Source organism: Mytilus galloprovincialis, chromosome 3 (assembly GCF_965363235.1).
Source record: "Mytilus galloprovincialis chromosome 3, xbMytGall1.hap1.1, whole genome shotgun sequence".
In the NCBI taxonomy this organism is placed as follows: Eukaryota; Metazoa; Mollusca; class Bivalvia; order Mytilida; family Mytilidae; genus Mytilus; species Mytilus galloprovincialis.
This window is the reverse complement of record NC_134840.1, coordinates 67403506-67421519: the sequence shown is the minus strand read 5'-3', so window position 1 is coordinate 67421519 and position 18014 is coordinate 67403506. Positions and strand designations below refer to the sequence as shown.

At 32.3% G+C, this 18014-nt stretch overlaps 1 protein-coding gene across 8 annotated transcripts in view; it reads right to left on the bottom strand.

Annotated features, from left to right (window-relative positions):
- LOC143068696 (ATP-binding cassette sub-family C member 4-like) overlaps window positions 1-18014 on the bottom strand; it is a 135362-nt gene that overhangs the window by 70477 nt on the left and 46871 nt on the right. Inside the window, exon 8 of one of the 8 annotated variants that reach the window (XM_076242942.1) lies at window positions 11680-11929. The exons of 4 other annotated variants lie outside the window; for them this stretch is intronic. In XM_076242942.1, the coding sequence (XP_076099057.1) occupies window positions 11680-11929 (250 nt within the window). Of the gene's footprint in view, window positions 1-5450; window positions 5701-8718; window positions 8969-10496; window positions 10747-11679; window positions 11930-18014 lie in introns of all 8 variants that reach the window. 3 more of the 8 variants (XM_076242945.1, XM_076242941.1, XM_076242947.1) reach the window with 3 other exon arrangements.

Here is an 18014-nt window from a genome sequence, read left to right as displayed (position 1 = left end):
ATAGCAAAACGCTCCTCTGAGGTTGAATAAAAACCCATGTGCAATATAACATTGTTAAGAAATCCAATATGCCAAAGAGTCAACCTTATCGAAATCTTCTAATCAAATTCTGTATAATATGAAAATAAGAAGATGTTTTATGGTTGCAAATGAGACTACTCTCCACCAAAGATTAATGACAAAAATTTTAGATAGCTAAAGCCTTCAACAATGAGCAAAACCAATAAAGCATAGCAAGCTATAAAAAGCCCTGCAATGACAATTGTAAATCAATTCAAATGAGATTTAAGATTTTCTCTTTATTGTTTATAACAATAAGATAGGCATTTCCTATTTAAAATTATTTTGCAAATGCCAAAAGTTGAATATATTATGCTAAGGCCACATTTAAAAGAATGTCTGTTTCCCCTCCCCCGGGTCTACCCTTTGTAAACAGACCAGGAAGGCAGGTTCTTTTTTTTTTTTTTTAACTGGATGTGATTGTCATAGCATGGTCACATGAATGGTTTGACCTGTCCAGTCCAGGCCACTTATCAGTTGTTTGTGCTCAATTTGAGTGTATTTATTTAGATTATCAATCCTTCTGCTTTCAAGCACTTTCCAAAAATGGAAACAAATTATTTTCAGGAAAAAAATAATTTCGATTTTTTTGCGGAAAATAATTTTTTGACCAGGGGGCTTATTTTTGACCCGGGTGGGGGGAGGGGAAACAAACATATTTTTAATTTTGGCCTAAACCATTAGTTTCCCATATTTTGTGTTGTTTCTCTACATGCATATAAGATATCAATCAAAGTCCATGCTTTGCAATGCCATGAGAAAGTGTGTAACCATAAATTGATAAAACAAGAGGTCCTTTAAAAGAGCTTGAATAGCCAACCTGTCAAATATATCTTGTATGGTTGATCATTTAAACTTATCTATTATCAGAAGTCATCGGATATTTGGTGGAATAGGAAAATTAGGTATATCTTGATTTTCTGAGGATTTTCTGTATCTCTTATGGTTTTTCGCAATATAAGACAATTAATATATTTTAAGCCTTTTTGATTGATTCACATGAACAAAAAAACAAAAATTAAATAGCAGTTATATTACAGATTATTTATTTCAAGATGATCTAGAGATTCAGGGAAGATCTTTGAAAAACTTTATGAGGACCAAGTGATCGCAAGGTTTCCTTTAATTGTTCTTCAAAGACTTAGGTAAAACATTCAAGCCTAGTTTTCAAAACAAAAAGTTATGTCATCAATTAAAATCATTTATAAGTCCTTACAAAGTCAATTGTATGCAATGACCAATTGTCACTAGAGTATTATATTCAGCCATCTTAAAAGCCCTTCAATAAAAGTGCAGACTAAGAAATAGCAAATATCAAATAAAACCTCCTGACAACTGTCCATTTCCCAATTACTGACATTAATAAGTGTGTGCCATGTGCTAGTATTTTGCTATGGTTGCCTCTGTTTTAAATGTCTTATATAGACCTGTTTACCATGTACTCTGGATTTATCTATTTTCAGGAATACCAATTTTATCATGGATTAAGGAAAATTTTGCTCAAGGATGTTTTGCCAAAGTCTGAATACAAGTCATAGATTATGCTATATCAAAACTCTGGTTTGTAGTTTCTCTAGAATTATTATGTATGACCAATATGATGTTAATGTCAAACTGCATATTAAAACCCTCTATCGATGTAGACCCTCAGGCCTTTCTTCCTTTGCCTATTATTTATCTCTCAGTTGATCCAGTATATAATACAAATTTGCCCTGAATTGTTCTATCATCAGTAAAATCTCTGCTATATTCATAATACTTGAATGACCCTATAGTTTTGACTCTAGTTTCAGACCACAATAGGGTGCCAAATGACCTTTGAACATTTGAACTACCTTACCAGGTATTAAAATCAAATTCATTTCCCAATTGGAACTCTTGGTTTAATAGCTTGGTTTAATAGCTTCCTTTAGAGCATCAACCCTCTATCAAGGAAATCACAATAGGAAATACAAGACCGGGAATGTCTTATTGTTGGAATATTGCTACTTAGAAATGGAAAGTCCACTATTGGGGAGCTGAAATCATCTCTTTTGTCGTAAAGTTTTGTTTTCAACCTACCCTCATTGTCAATTTCTAAATGTTAGTCAAGATATGAGATAGACCTAACTGTATCTGTTGTATCCTTTATCTCTAGTTAGATGGGATAGATTCGTTCACTAAATTTTGAGTTATTTAGTGAGAGAATATCATCTAAATAGTAGGAAGTAAAGTTAAAAGATATTGCAAACTTCCTATCTTTCTTCTTAAGAAGTTCCTGTATGAAGTCAGCCTCATAATAATATAGAAATAAGTCAACAAGAAAAGGGGCGCAGTTGGTTCCTATTTGAATGCAGACAGTCTGTTGACAATGTCAGTTTCAGATAAATTTGTGTTTGAATCAGAGTGGTTCTTTACAAAGTAGATTTATCCCTCCCTAAGACAAGATACTTGCATCTACATTGGCAATTCTTTTTTATGCAACATAGCAATACCAACTCTTTCAGTGTGTCTTTTAAATTTAAATGGAGAATAGAAAAGTCACGTTTTAATACTATTGCAAGATGAAAGAGTCTTAGATTGTATGTACTCTAAAAGATTTTTGGATTTTTTTAGTATCTACCTCTAGTATAGAAAGTTTTACAATAACTTTGAAACCCACATTTGATTGCTCAATGCTGATAAAATCGATGTTAATAATTTAGAAAGGTTTCATGGAGCATTTGGAAGACCCAGCAATATACTGTTGTTTGTAAGGACACTTATGTAGTTTAGGTATCCAATACACTGATGAAAGATAATTCTTCATCTTTGATTGAAATTCCAAAAGAACATAGAACAGACCTATAATTATCCAGGACTACTTTTTCTCTTTGGTAAGTGTCATGAGGGTAGATGTTGTAATACCATGTGAATTGTCAATACCTAATTCATTTATCAAGCAGTTTATTTTTATCCTTACACCAATCTGAAGTTAAATGTATAGCCAATGGATTTTTTATGTATAATGCACATTAAAATATAGCTTGCATTTTTTCTTTTACAAATATGCTGAACATATCTTCAAAAGATCTATAGAATATGTATATATTTCAGTTGTGCAGCTTTTCAACTTCTTCTAGGGGTCACCGAAAATTTAAAAAAAAACTTACCATTAAGCGACCAATTGTAACTAAGGTAGCAAATGTTGTACTGACATAATAGGTTCCGAGTCTCAGACATCTGTCATGTAAAATACTGAGACAAACTATGGATACATAAATGTTTTTGGCAGAGAAATTGTCTGTAGTCAGAAAAAATGGTAAAAAAACAGCAATCTGGAGAATCTTGTGGCCATAAGAAAAGAAGATGTCAACATAACCTGTCAAATTCCAGTGTGCACGAACATACTTCAACTGCTTCCTAGATGAGTAAAATATTAATTTATGTTGACATTCTAAAGCAACGTCAAATAAAGTTAAGCTGCAGATAATATAGGAGCGCATTAAAGCTAAAGCTCTTGAAAGCAAATTGCTGCTGCAAGGGTGAATTGAAATCCATATCCAATATTCTGAGGAATCCAATATGCCAATATATGAGCGCATTATAGCTAAAATTGTTGAAAGCAAAATGCTGCTGTAAGGGGGTGAATTGAAATCCATATCTATTATTCTGAGGAAATCCAATATGCCAAAAAGGCTAAATATCACATTTTTCTGTCAGTTGATCCAGCATTAAAGAAAAATTCTCCATGTATTATTCTATCAACAGTAAAATCTTTGCAAATATTCATTATTTGATTGATCTTATAGTTTAGACTTAAAAGTTATATTTTCATACAACAATAAGGCTCTTAATGACCCTTGCACTACCTAGCACTAAAATCAAATTCAGATTGACCAGTGCTTTAGAAAAAAGTTGGACTTTATTTATAGGACAGTTATAATTCAGTCATCAAATTTACATCCTTTAAAAAACTAGAGGCTCTCAAGAGCCTGTATCGCTCACCTGATTTACTTAGGTTTTTGAAATCATATAAAAAAAATTAAAATTTGGCTGAAAGTAACAACACTTGGCAAGCACCTCATAAGGAAAGGAACATTCATGCTAAGTTTGATTTCATTCAATTCAGTGGTTCTTTAGAAGAAGACTTTTGTAAGCATTTACCATAGGGTCCTATGTTAAACTAAGTCCTCCCCACTGGCGGCCATCTTGGATGTTGCAATGACAACAAAGTAACAACACTTGGTCAGCATCTCATTAGGAACATTCATGCTATATTAGGTTTCATTCCATTCAGTGGTTCACTTAAAAGAAGACATTTGTATGTATTTCCCATAGGGTCCTATGTTAAACTAAGTCCCCCACTGGTGGCCATCTTGGATGATGGATCGGCTACAAAGCAACAACACTTGGTCAGCATCTCATAATGAACATTTATGCTATGTTTGGTTTCATTCCATTCAGTGGTTCTCTATAAGAAAAAAACTTGTATGTATTTTCCATAGGGTCCTATGTTAAACTAAGTCCCCCTGCTGGCGGCCATCTTGAATGTTGGATCGGCTACAAAGTAACAACACTTGGTCAGCACCTCATAAGGAACATTCATGCCATGTTTGGTTTCATTCCATTCAATGATTCTCTAAAAGAAGTCATTTGTATGCATTTCCCATAGTGTCCTATGTTAAACTAAGTCCCCCGCTGGCGGCCATCTTGGATGATGGATCGGCTACAAAGTAACAACACTTGGTCAGCACCTCATAAGGAACATTCATGCCATGTTTGGTTTCATTCCATTCAGTGGTCCTCTAAAAGAAGTCATTTGTATGCATTTCCCATAGGGTCCTATGTTAAACTAAGTCCACCGCTGGCGGCCATCTTGGATGATGGATCGGCTACAAAGTAACAACACTTGGTCAGCACCTCATAAGGAACATTCATACCATGTTTGGTTTCATTCCATTCAGTGGTTCTCTAGAAGAAGTTCAAAATGTAAAAAGTTAACGACGACAACGATGACGGACGACGGACGCCAAGTGATGAGAAACGCTTCGGGCCAGGTAAGCTAAAAATGTATTTATATATGTATGTATTAAAGTATGTAATTAGCTAACATTTATAAAGTATATCTTAAAGATATTAATATATCAGGATACCTTGTTCATGAAAGCTATAGCAATAAGGTAATTGTTAAAGCTTTAGACTAATAAATTATTCCTCATTGTTAAAAAATTCTAAAAATCTACACTTTTTTAGTAGCTGACTGTATTCTTTTGTTTAAAACTGAATGGTTATAAAAAAAAAAGACCGATAACAAAAAAATAACAACTGCTGTACTTTTTGGCGAGTTGAAAACAGAAGTCGCTAAAAATTATATCATCTTCATGTATATTAAAACCCAAAATATATCATGGCTATCAACATATTCTTACCACAACTCTTCTCATGGTGCTAAACACTTCTCCTGAAGCCTGCAAACATCTGAGTACATGTGTAAAGAAAGTCCTTCTTAGAACGTACAGAGCTGTAATGCTAACAAACACATTTTCAGCTCGAAAACTGTTCCCAGAAAGCACAACAACCAAGATGATAGGCAAGAAACACACAATGTGGCCTGTTAATTGAAATACTGAAGCTATTCCATAACAGTTTTTTGTCTTTCTAACAACTGCAAGTTCATTCCTGTCAAAAATAATTGTACCTCTGCAAGATAGGCTATGCGTGTCTCAAACTGATTTAAGGCATACACATTTACATTTTAAATAATAATTCTATCTCTGTTCAGAAGTTTAGTATGTTACCTCCAAAATGTTACCTTTAAAAGCAAAATTATGTAAGTTTTATACTAAAGCAACACCAGGTATTTTGCTTTGTTAAATTCATTAGTGGAAGAAATTGCCACACATTAAAGCCAAAAGAATTCAGTTGACGGTAAAGTAAATAACCCTTTTATAATATTATAACCGATTTCATTGAGTATGTAGCTAAAAGAAATACTGTATCTTTGGTTAGCTTGCTTGCTAGCTGAACCGTGAAGTCATAATTATGTTAGGTAAACTACCTTCTTTTAAGAATAGACTAGTCCAACTGATAACCAATCAATCTGTCCTTAGAACTAGGCTACTTCAAAAAGGAGGGTAGTATACCTTACCTAATTATGACTTCACAGTTCAGCTAGCAAGCAAGCTAACCAAAGATATTATCTGTAGCTACATACTTAATGAAATCGGCTGTAACTAGCATTACAATATATATCAGTAACATCACACAGAAGTTTTTTTTGGGGGAAAACCCAAGCATTTGGCCTGTAAGCACATACAAAGCAAACTACCTTTCCCTTGAAGACAGAATAAACAAGGATGGTTGCTAGTTTAACTAATTCAGTGAAAAAGGATTTGAAGTAAAATTGGAATTGGAAAGGAGACAAAAATTCTGATCATTAACACTAAACACTTATTCACCAACAAAACACACATTCTTTTCAAGTCAAAGTCTCAAAAAAAAAAAATCTTATGGTCATTCTTAAATACTATAAAAAACATTTTATAAATCGGAATTCTACAGACAGTGTGTAGAAACAGTGAAAACATACAATCTTGGTTTCTATGAACACGACCTGCATTTTTTTCTAATCTATCAAAGAAGGTCCATTTGCTGGCTACATTTCAGATTCCATTATCATTTTAAAATTCTTCTCAATATTTGAAAGAAATATATGTACAGATGTGCAACATAAAACATCCTCCCTTCTCACAGAAGCTATGAGAAATCTCTTTTTTCATTTTTTGGTACAAAACTGGTCATTTTTACATTCTGTATTCATAAGTATTGCAATTATTTACTAGATTTTGAAGAATGGACAAAAATATGAGATTTATTATTGAGACTTCAGGAAAATCTGCATACAATTTAGTTACACCAAAGTTTGATCCTTGTTTGTAAATAATACTCAAAAACATTTATATCACTGTAATTTTTTTTTTAAATGATGTACAATTCCACCTTACCACTATTCTTTCAACAGAAGCAAGTAGTTCTCCCGATGTTTGAAAGCCTCTCAACACGTAAGTGAAAAAAGTTCTACGAATTGCATTTAAAGCATTTATGCTGACATATATAACCTCAGCTCTAAAACTGTTCCCTGAGAACACAAAGGCATAAATAATTGGTATCAAGCATAAAGAATGGCCTATGAGTGTGAGCAAAGCTGTACATCCATAGAATCGTTTGGTCTTCCTTACAATAGAGATTTCAGACCTGTTAAAATAAAAGATATGTTTCAATAGGAAAGGTTGACCAAGTAGCTAAAATTGATAAAATTAGATTAAAAGACATGTGCTCTATCTAGCAAAGGCAAGAGGAAAGAGGAAAATCAAATGAACGCAAAGTTTGTATAAACTTTTTTTTACCAGCGCTGAGTGACTACACTAACATGACTGAGCCTATCCATTACTGAACAATTAAATTTTATTTGCAGTGTGCACAAAAATTTTCTAATAAATTATCTAAATAAAATAAACATTTACAACCAGCATCTGAACATATTTTGATAAGCACAGCAATCACACTAAGTTGAAACATTATCTACCAGGAAATTTGATTCATGACTCAAAAGAAAGGGAAGGAAAATGCAATTTAATCAAAATTAGATCCCTGCAACCAAGGAAATGAAACTAATACAAAAATTATTCCTAGGCACTGTGATCTTCACCTTGGACCTTGGATCTTACTGAACTAGAAAAAAAGTGTCCAATTCTATGCAAGGGCTATATTCAAACAAAATATTATGAACTTTGACACATATGATTCGAAAGATTCTCTGTAACCAAATTTTCAGTCCATCCATTTTTGCTGTGACTTAGACCTCTGATCAAGTGACCTTAAATTGAACAGGGATCTTCTTGAAATCAACCTAAGTTTGTTTGAGATATTTTCATTCATGATGCAAAACATAATGTCTGGATAGAATTAATCATATTCAGTGCTCATTTTGACTCCATCAAAACTTGGCATAAGAATATTTGTTTAGGATTTCATTAACAATTACAACATTTTGGCATATGAAAATCAGATACTGTAGATTATTGAGTAAATATTTTCTGTCAACTGTTTTCATGAATTCTTTTTTATTACCTTATCATGAATTCACAACACACTTAAACTACTGATATATAACATTCTTGAATTCTATGCTACCCATTCCAACAATTTACTAAAAAGAAAGATTCACTCTCTTGCTATCATATGCAATACATCATGGTTTTAATTAAATATCATTAAAAGTCCAAATAATTTTTATTTTTTTAACAATTTTATGAATGTTAGAAGATATGGGCTATACATCAATAAGGCAGCAACTCTTCAACACTTTGAAAATAGAGGACATCTGGAAATAAACACACACTGCATGTCAGTCTTCAACAAAAGACAAATTTCTAAACCATATGTCAAGCTCTAAATCATTCAGCATTTAGGACATGTGGTGAAATTAAACAGGAACTACTGAAAATTTAAGCATATTGATGTGTTATTAAAATGAGGGATGGGCCAATAAAATGGAGGAAAGGTTGATGTAAACAAACTCATCATAGATACCAGGACTAAATTTTGTATATAAGGATATAACAACACAATGAAAATAGTCATATCTAAAAAAAAACAATTTCGAAATCAAAATGAAACAAAAAATTGGACACAAACCTGGTATCTTCTCAATGTTACGAGTATTTCAAACCCAAACCGGAACGCAAAAGGGATGAAAAGCGTCGTGGAAAACGTGATGATCTGGACTAATGTTACCATGAGGTAAACTTTTTTGACTGTTATAGTACCTCCAACCATAACATATGAAAGAAGTATTAAAAATACAACTAGTTTGGCAGAAGTAAAAAAAAATCCTTCAAATGAACCACCTATGTAAGACATCGTCATCACTTTTTTCATCTCCTCCCTGAAAATATGCAAATGAGATAATCCATTACGATGTATTCAAATATAAATTCAAACAGGTAAATTTTATTCAAACATGATGGGCTCATTCAGGGAACTATTTTATCTATTAGTGTGAATCTATTTCTACAGTGCTATTCAGTCCAAAAGAAGAAGTAGGGATGGGATAAAAAATAAAACATTTCATATGCAATAAACAATATACCCACCAAAAAGCTGTGATTTATATCTACAACCTATTGAATTTATCATGTATATAAAAGCAATAAAATCATATGTGTATGTGTTATGTGTCTGTATATACAGTTTTATACAGAATCATATTTTCACTACAACAATGACCAAACATCAACTCTTTAACAGAATGAACAAGTGTTGCTATATCTAACATATCATACATGTCAAGAATTCATTATCTACAGATTACACCCCGAAATACCATCCCATACTATCAACAATTTACTGTCAGGTCATCCATTTCTGTATGATAATCTGATGTGCAATTCAACAACCTTGTTCACACCATATACTCCGACACATGTGTTTAAGTTGTGTGACATGTGTTTAAGTTGTGTGACTCTCATAGACTATTCCCAAAAGCATAACAAAATGCAAGCAGAAATCAGAAAATCATTTTCTCAAATAAAAAATCTTTTGTTAGTATTATAGATAATTGTAATATTTTGTAGAAAAACACACATGTACACTGATGTTCATATTTTTCTCAGAAGCATTTGCTGTGTAAAATCACCAGCTGCTATATAATTTTGCTACATAGATATGTCGATGTAGTATGAGTGGGAATGAGACAACTTTCCATCCTAGTCAAAATTTGTAAAAGTATACCATTATAGGTCAAAGTTCCAGTCTTCAACCACAGAGCCTTTGCTCACACGGAACAGCAAGCTACAAAGGGCCCCAAAATACATACAGATATATTATCATTTTGTGTAATCTAAATAATTTGATTCATTCAGAAAGAACCATAGGTTCAATTGTAATTTTAATGGCACAGTATAGATCCAAAACAACAGTTTCTCTTACAAACTTCAGTCTTGGTATTATTCACAAATGAACTTTTGTTTGTTTCTTTTAATTTTGTTCATTTGCCTGCATGCCCTGATAGCACAACTTCTCCTTGACTACTAAGCTGATGTTGATGAAACTTTACATAGATAGTGAACACTACTCCAAGATTTGCATAAATGAATATAATTCCAGTCCTGAAGGTAAAAGGGGAAAATAATCAAATTGATACTGTTCTCTTTTCCTAAATGACTAGATATTTGACAACCTATGAAGCTTATAGAACACTTCTTGAAAAAGTGTATTCTGGTATCAAATGTTGAAGGGGAGATAATCAAATTGACTTACATTAATATTGCAATATGCTGAAAGGTGGAGGGTATCCCTTTGTTAGTACAAACATTCAAAGGTTTAGTTCGTCTCATTCAATTCCAAATCTAGAATCATATTTCGAAAATTGATTTATACTTTTACAGAAACTTATTTACCATTTCTGACCTTACCATTAATCTATCCATTGAAGCAAACAATTCTCCTGATGTCTGGAAACTTCTCAGGACAAAAGTGAAAAAAGTTTTACGAATCACATGCAAGGCATTGAAGCTGACATATAAAATCTCTGCTCGGAAAGTGTTTCCAGAAAACACAAATGCATAAATGATGGCTGCTAAGCAAAAGAAATGGCCAAAGATTTGAAACAGAGCTGTACATCCATAGAAACTTTTGGCCTTCCTCACAATAGCTATTTCTGACCTGTTGATTAAAATTAAAATTAAAATTTGAAGACATAAAGCTAAGAAATCAGATGTGTGCAATTTCTATATCTAACCAAGGACAGTGTATGGATTTGAAGCACTCTGTATACAAGAGTGTGAACCATTTTCAATAATCTGATATCTGATGATAATTGATATAATGGTGTTAGTAATAATTTTATTAATTGGGCATACACTTCTTGAACCTAAGCATACATTGATATAATTTCCAGTAACACCAATATACAATGTTAGAAGTGCAGAGCATTTAATTGATGATTTAATGCCAGTTTTCTCACTTTAGTACTATAGTGCTATTTCATGGCAATATGCTTGTATTGGTGAGGGAAGCTTGAGTGCCTGAAGAAAACAACCTAAGGTTGAAAAACATTTGAAAATGATTGTTTTGAAAACATACACCTAACCTAGGCCTACTCATCTTAGGATTTTAGAATGAACTCTAGTTTGGATGATCAACCTTAAAATTACTATTAGTTTTTGCTTTTAAAAAAAGACAAAAAACAAAAACACACAAAAAAAATATGTCCAAAAGACACCATGTCCCTTTCACATATTCAAAAACTTCACTCATAACTTTTACACATGTATACAAACATACACCTTTGAAAAACCTCAACAAACTAATTTTGTCAATTCCTCAAATTTACATCTGGATTTCAACATCGTTTTGACAATCTGATACTGTAAATATTACTTCATTGTAAATCAATTATGTGTGAAACAAAACTTGACAACAACTGATCAGTTAGATTCTTTAATTGGAGCTGTTCATTTGAACCATTCCTTTAGCATTAGGGTAAAAACAATATGCCCCTTCGTCAGATAATGTTCACCAAAATGACACATTTCTTTTATGACCGTACAGTTTAATTATAAGTTTAATGAAAGTCAAACCAAAAAACTGACAAACCTCTAATCTTCTCAATGTAACCAGTGCTTCCAAAGAAAATCGGAAGGCTAGTGGAACGAAAAGTGTCATAGGAAGACGTATGGTTTGGATCAAAACTACTGTAAGGAAAACTTTTTTTGCTGTCATTGCACCTCCAACCAATGCATAGGTAATCAAAGTAAAAAGTATGATGACTTTTGCACAAGTAAAGAAAAATCCCTCAAATAAAGCCTCTATGTAAGATCTTTGTAGCAACTGTTTGACTTCTGTCCTGAAAATATTAAAATGATATCACCCTTATAGTGTTTTATCTAGAACTGAATAAAATGCTTCGCTGAGCGCAGCCTGATACGATCGCAGTGGTTGAACCCTGAACAGTTGGTGCAAGTTTGGACATAATATTAAAGCTTGATACTGTCTGAATTAGGATTGATATGGTACCGTCCAATATACCAATATACCAATACGAATTGTATAAAAAGGGCATGGTAAATTTTTTTAACCAAAAAAGCACTTTGTGTGCGTAGACTTTACGAAAGAAGGCAAATAAATAAACAAGTAATTTACACATATATACAGTGTTTCTCATTAAAACTATATACAAATTTAACAAAGTTAACCTGGTACATAATATAATGATATTAGAATGTTAGTCCCAGTGTTGAGCAACTTTTAGAAATAAATTGAAACAATTCATATACATGGAGTATACACCCATCTATAAAAGCCAGGGTATAAAAAGATCAAAGAAACTCCATTTTTCATTTTTACTTGTAGAAGTTCAACTAGCTGTACATGCAATGAACTTTAAGGGTACATGAATGTATGCTCTACCCAAGACAACATTAGAAACAAACAAACAAAGCCAAAAGCTACTATAAGTTCCTGAAATCCAAAGCATAGCTATAATTGACAAAAGTAGAAGCTGCACACAAAACAAACAAATCACCAAATACAAGAGGCTGTCACAACGACAGCAAACCGGATTTATTAACATTTATTTGTGTCCTGGCAATATTACAAGAACCATAACTGATGAATGCTGAAAGTGAAAATCGTCAATATCAAATTTGACCTCCATTCTGTAGTCAGTATCAACATATTAAAATTTGAAAAGCTTAGATTGAATGGTTCATTAGTAAATGCAACAACGTGAATGGAAACACCATTTTACGATCTTTCAAGAACCATAACTCCTGAACGGTAAAAGTCAAAATTGTCATTATTGAACTTGACCTCTATTTTGTCATCAGTAACAACATATAAAAATTTCAAAAGCTTTGGTTGAATGGTTTATGAGAAAATGCACGGACACGACTGGAAACACCATTTTTCAATCTTTCAAGAACCATAACTCCTGAACGGTAAAAGTCAAAATTGTCATTATTGAACTTGACCTCTATTTTGTCATCAGTAACAACATATAAAAATTTCAAAAGCTTTGGTTGAATGGTTTATGAGAAAATGCACGGACACGACTGGAAACACCATTTTTCAATCTTTCAAGAACCATAACTCCTGAACGGTAAAAGTCAAAATCGTCATTATTGAACTTGACCTCCATTTTGTCATCAGTAACAATATATTAAAATTTGGGAAGCTTTGGTAGAACAGTTCATGCGTAAATGCACGGACACGACTGGAAACTCCATTTTTCAATCTTTCAAGAACCATAACTCCTGAACCGTAAAAGTCAAAATCGTCATTATTGAACTTGACCTCCATTTTGTCATCAGTAACAACATATTAAAATTTTAAAAGCTTTGGTTGAACAGTTCATGAGTTAATGCACGGACAACATTTGATTGCCGCCAGCCCGCCCGCCGTACATCCCCAAATCAATACCCGACATTTTTGTCACAAAAATCCGGTTCAAAATTAAATTATAACCTTTATTCTTTCTTGATTTTTTTGGCTCGACTGTAATCTATACAAGTTTGATTTAATTATTTGTTGCAAGTCCTGTCCTGGCCAGAAAATTTGTCAATTATTGATTTGTACTAAGAACAATTTATTTAGGTTTGGTAGTTTGATAGATGCATGGCTAATATTACTTATATTAATTACTTATTTTGGAAAGTTACAACTGCTATTGTCAACCAATCAAATCAATGCATAGGTCTACATAACATAAACCTTTATGCCATTTAACTTCTTCATTTACATGATCTATGTACAATAAATGTGATAATTTACTTCTCAATGATAATAAGTCTAAGTCAAAATACAAGATCTAAGAGTAGTCAAAGACATGTGTAATAGATCAGACTCAAATGGCCAGGTTGAGCAGAACATTTATAAAACAATGGAGAATGGTTTATATTGAACATATTCATGTATGGAGACAAGAAATTTTTTTCAACAACTCCATAATAGAAGGTGCACAATCTGAATCGTTTTCAAACTTTTAGTGATGTTTCAATGATTAAAAAAAAATTTGTACAATATTTGAAAATTTAGCCCAAGAAATGACTAAGTAACTAAGTCTGAAAAATGGGAAAAAGAGATTCCATGATAGCAATGAATAGCATGTGCATATCTTCAACATGTATGCAATCTTTCTTTGATTGATTGATTGTTGGTTGAAGTTACAAAAATCATGGTGAAAAACTTTTCAAGGTATTGATTACAAACATCATCTACCCATGTTCACTTGATAGAATTACAGTTAAAGTTTAGTTAAATGAAAATCAAACCAAAAACAACAAACCTCTAATCTTCTCAATGTAACCAGTGCTTCAAAAGAAAACCGGAAGGCTAGTGGAACAAAAAGTGTCATAGAAAGACGGATAGTTTGGTGTAAAGCTACAGTAAGGTAAACCCTTTTGGCTGTCATAGCACCTCCAATCAATGCATAGGTCAAAATTGTTAAAAGTATGATGACTTTTGTACAAGCAAAGAAAAAACCATCAAATAAAGCACCAATGTAAGATCTTTGTAGCAACTGTTTAATTTCCATCCTGAAAATATTATAAAATAATATCACCCTTATCAACAAACTATCGCCTTTCCCTTTATTTACCAAAGCTACCCTCTTTACCTAGTCAGCTCATACATGCCAGCAGAGTCACAACTGGCTCAATCTAATCTAGCTTAAAGTTTCTATTTGGCAACAATATAACATCTCCATAACATTACATCATTTCACAGAGATTGGAATAAATTTAATAAAGTATATAAAAAATAAAATGCTTTGCAGAGTGAGCCTGATATGACCACAGAGGTTGAACCCTGAACAGTTTTTTCAAATGTGTTGTGAAAGCCCATTTATCCAATGTAATTGTAGAAATTCAGCTAGCTGTTCATATAATGAACTTTATTGGCACATGCACATACATATATGTTCAGCCAAAGACAACATGGAAAACTAAGCTCACATACAAAGCTAAAAGCTACTATAAGTTTCTGAAATCCAAAGCATAGCTATAATTTGACAAAAGTAGAAGCTGCACACAAAACAAACTTATTGACAATAAAATTAATATACAGTGAAACCTGGGTAAACCGAACCCTGATAAAACCGAATTTCAGTTTAAACCAAACAATTTTCAAAGTCCTACAAAATTTCCCTATCAATTAACGTTAATCTAACCTGAAAAAAACGAACCCTGTCAACACCAGATTCTGAATGCTTTTTGAAGGCTCGTTAGTTAATATGTGTCTAAAAATTACCTGTCAAAATCGATTGATAACAATCAAAACCAAAAAGTATTTTTAATTATTTGCATGATTAGATTAAAGAAACACAGGATGACAGCGTATCCCCGAGGATATTTGAGTTTTAATGAACTTGTGAGTTGTTATAACAAACTAATTAGAGGCCCTATATATATATATAATTCCGATGCTCATCCTCCTTTATCTATTTGTCAACTATAAAGTCCAAGAATAAACTGGACCCCTGCTGTTGTTTCGCTCTTATCTTGTGGCAAACTATTGATCAGCAGGTGACCAGTTTAGTCTGAGAAGTCATGTGTACAGATAATTGAAAATGACAATATCGATTTAACTACGGAATTGTCTTTTGACAGTGACTGAGAATCTGAATTGGTCACTGAATTAACGGATTAATAAATAATTGTGAAAAGCAAAATCGCTCCACGTCGGACATCATTGAAAGATTTATACCTTTATACAACAAGAATTGTGATTGACGGAGTGGCATTTGATTTATATCAAAAAAGAAAAAATACGTCTATCTTCATCTACCTAGATTTTTACGTTTACATCTAAATCATCATTAAAATAAATTGTCGTCTGTTGTGTCACCAGCCATTATTCTTTCTTGAATGATTTTGGCTCAACTGCAGGCCATTCACAAGGATATGATATCCAGTGCTTTTATAATTCACTTCTCAAAGTTAAGTATGTCAAAATACATGATCTAAGAGTAGTCAAATCCATGTGTTTTAGATCAAAGGCTCAAATGTCCAGGTTGGGCAGAACATTTATAAGACAATGGGGAATGGTTTATAATGAACATATCCATATATGGAGATAAGAAAATCTTTCAACTACTCCATAATTAAATGGTTTTCAAACTATTTATTAGTGAAGTTCCAAAGATTAAAACAAAAAATTGTAACAATATTTGTAAATACTGCCCAAGAAAAGACGGAGTAACTGACAAAGGGGATCAGTTTCAAAACAATTCTATAATAGGTGCATATCTTCAAACATGTATGCAATCTTTCTATGAATTTCCAACCCACACCATCCAAATAGGCCCCGGTAAAAATGAGGATTTAAAAACATCATGAAACCAGTGTACATTACAACTCATTTTCCCTGTATATATTCCAACTTTTCTTAAAAACGATTAAATAGTCCATATTCATATTTCAATCCAGTGAAACACCATTTTTCCTGTATTTATTCTAACTTTTCTTACAAGTGATTCATTGCACTCCATTTATCCTGTATATATTCTAACTTTCCTTACAAGTGATTCATTGCACCCCATTTTTCTTGTATATATTCTAACTTTTCTTACAAGTGATTCATTGCACCCCATTTTTCCTGTATATATTCTAACTTTTCTTACAAGTGATTCATTGCACCCCATTTTTCTTGTATATATTCTAACTTTTCTTACAAGTGATTCATTGCACCCCATTTTTCCTGTATATATTCTAACTTTTCTTACAAGTGATTCATTGCACCCCATTTTTCCTGTATATATTCTAACTTTTCTTACAAGTGATTCATTGCACCCCATTTTTCCTGTATATATTCTAACTTTTCTTACAAGTGATTCATTGCACCCTATTTTTCCTGTATATATTCCAACTTTTCTTACAAGTGATTCATTGCACCCCATTTTTCCTGTATATATTCCAACTTTTCTTACACACTATTATACAATCCATATTCATATTTCAAACCAGTGCACCCCATTTTTCCTGTATATATTCCAACTTTTCTTCCAAGTGATTCATTGCACCTCATTTTTCCTGTATATATTCCAACTTTTCTTATAAGTGATTACTTCCAATCACTATTCATATCTCTTACTGCCCCTCCCATCCTTTTGTACGCATTACCCAATCTGTGTATTTTGAACTATATACATGTTAAGCCTTCTGCTCCACTTTAAAGTTACAAAATGTACATTTAATAGAACAAACACACAAAATTCAAAATACAACCTATCAAAACTACATCAGAACCATAAGCATCCAACAAAATTCAGTAACCTGATGCAGAACTATGCAGAAAAACTGACTATCATTGCACACAAAAACACATAACAAATGCAAAGTTAATGCCAAATGCATTTCAAAGACTGTAAAAAGACTAAAAATCTTTTTTTTATTATTGATAGAAATTGTTTATAAATAAATAAATCTCATACACCCACCCACCCATTAGTTGAAAATATAATATTGTGTTTTGTTTAAATTATAGTCAGACCAGAAACAGCGGTCTTAAAGTGGTAGACTGCAGTGAAATCACTTTCTTTATCAAGTGGCTAACAAATGCCTTTCATTGGATAGTTATGTAGCCTTCTGAAATGGAGTGTTTCTGTTGGTTTTTATTTTTTTGTGTTCTTTTAAAAACATTTCCACTTTTATAACACAAAGCACATTGCTAATCACTTTGGAACTACAGTGGACACCACATGAGAAGAAACTTTAAATTGAACAGATTATATAATATATGTAATGACAATAGAATAAATATGTTTTTTTCTTTAAATTTGATCTTTTTGACAAAATTGAGGTAAAAAATTTGCTATTGCTATAGCCCAATACAACAACTTCTATATATTCAAGATTTATTCAACAAAATTCTAAAATGCTTGATACTTTGAATTGTAAACTGAGAAAAAAATGAATTTCATTATTCAAAACCTC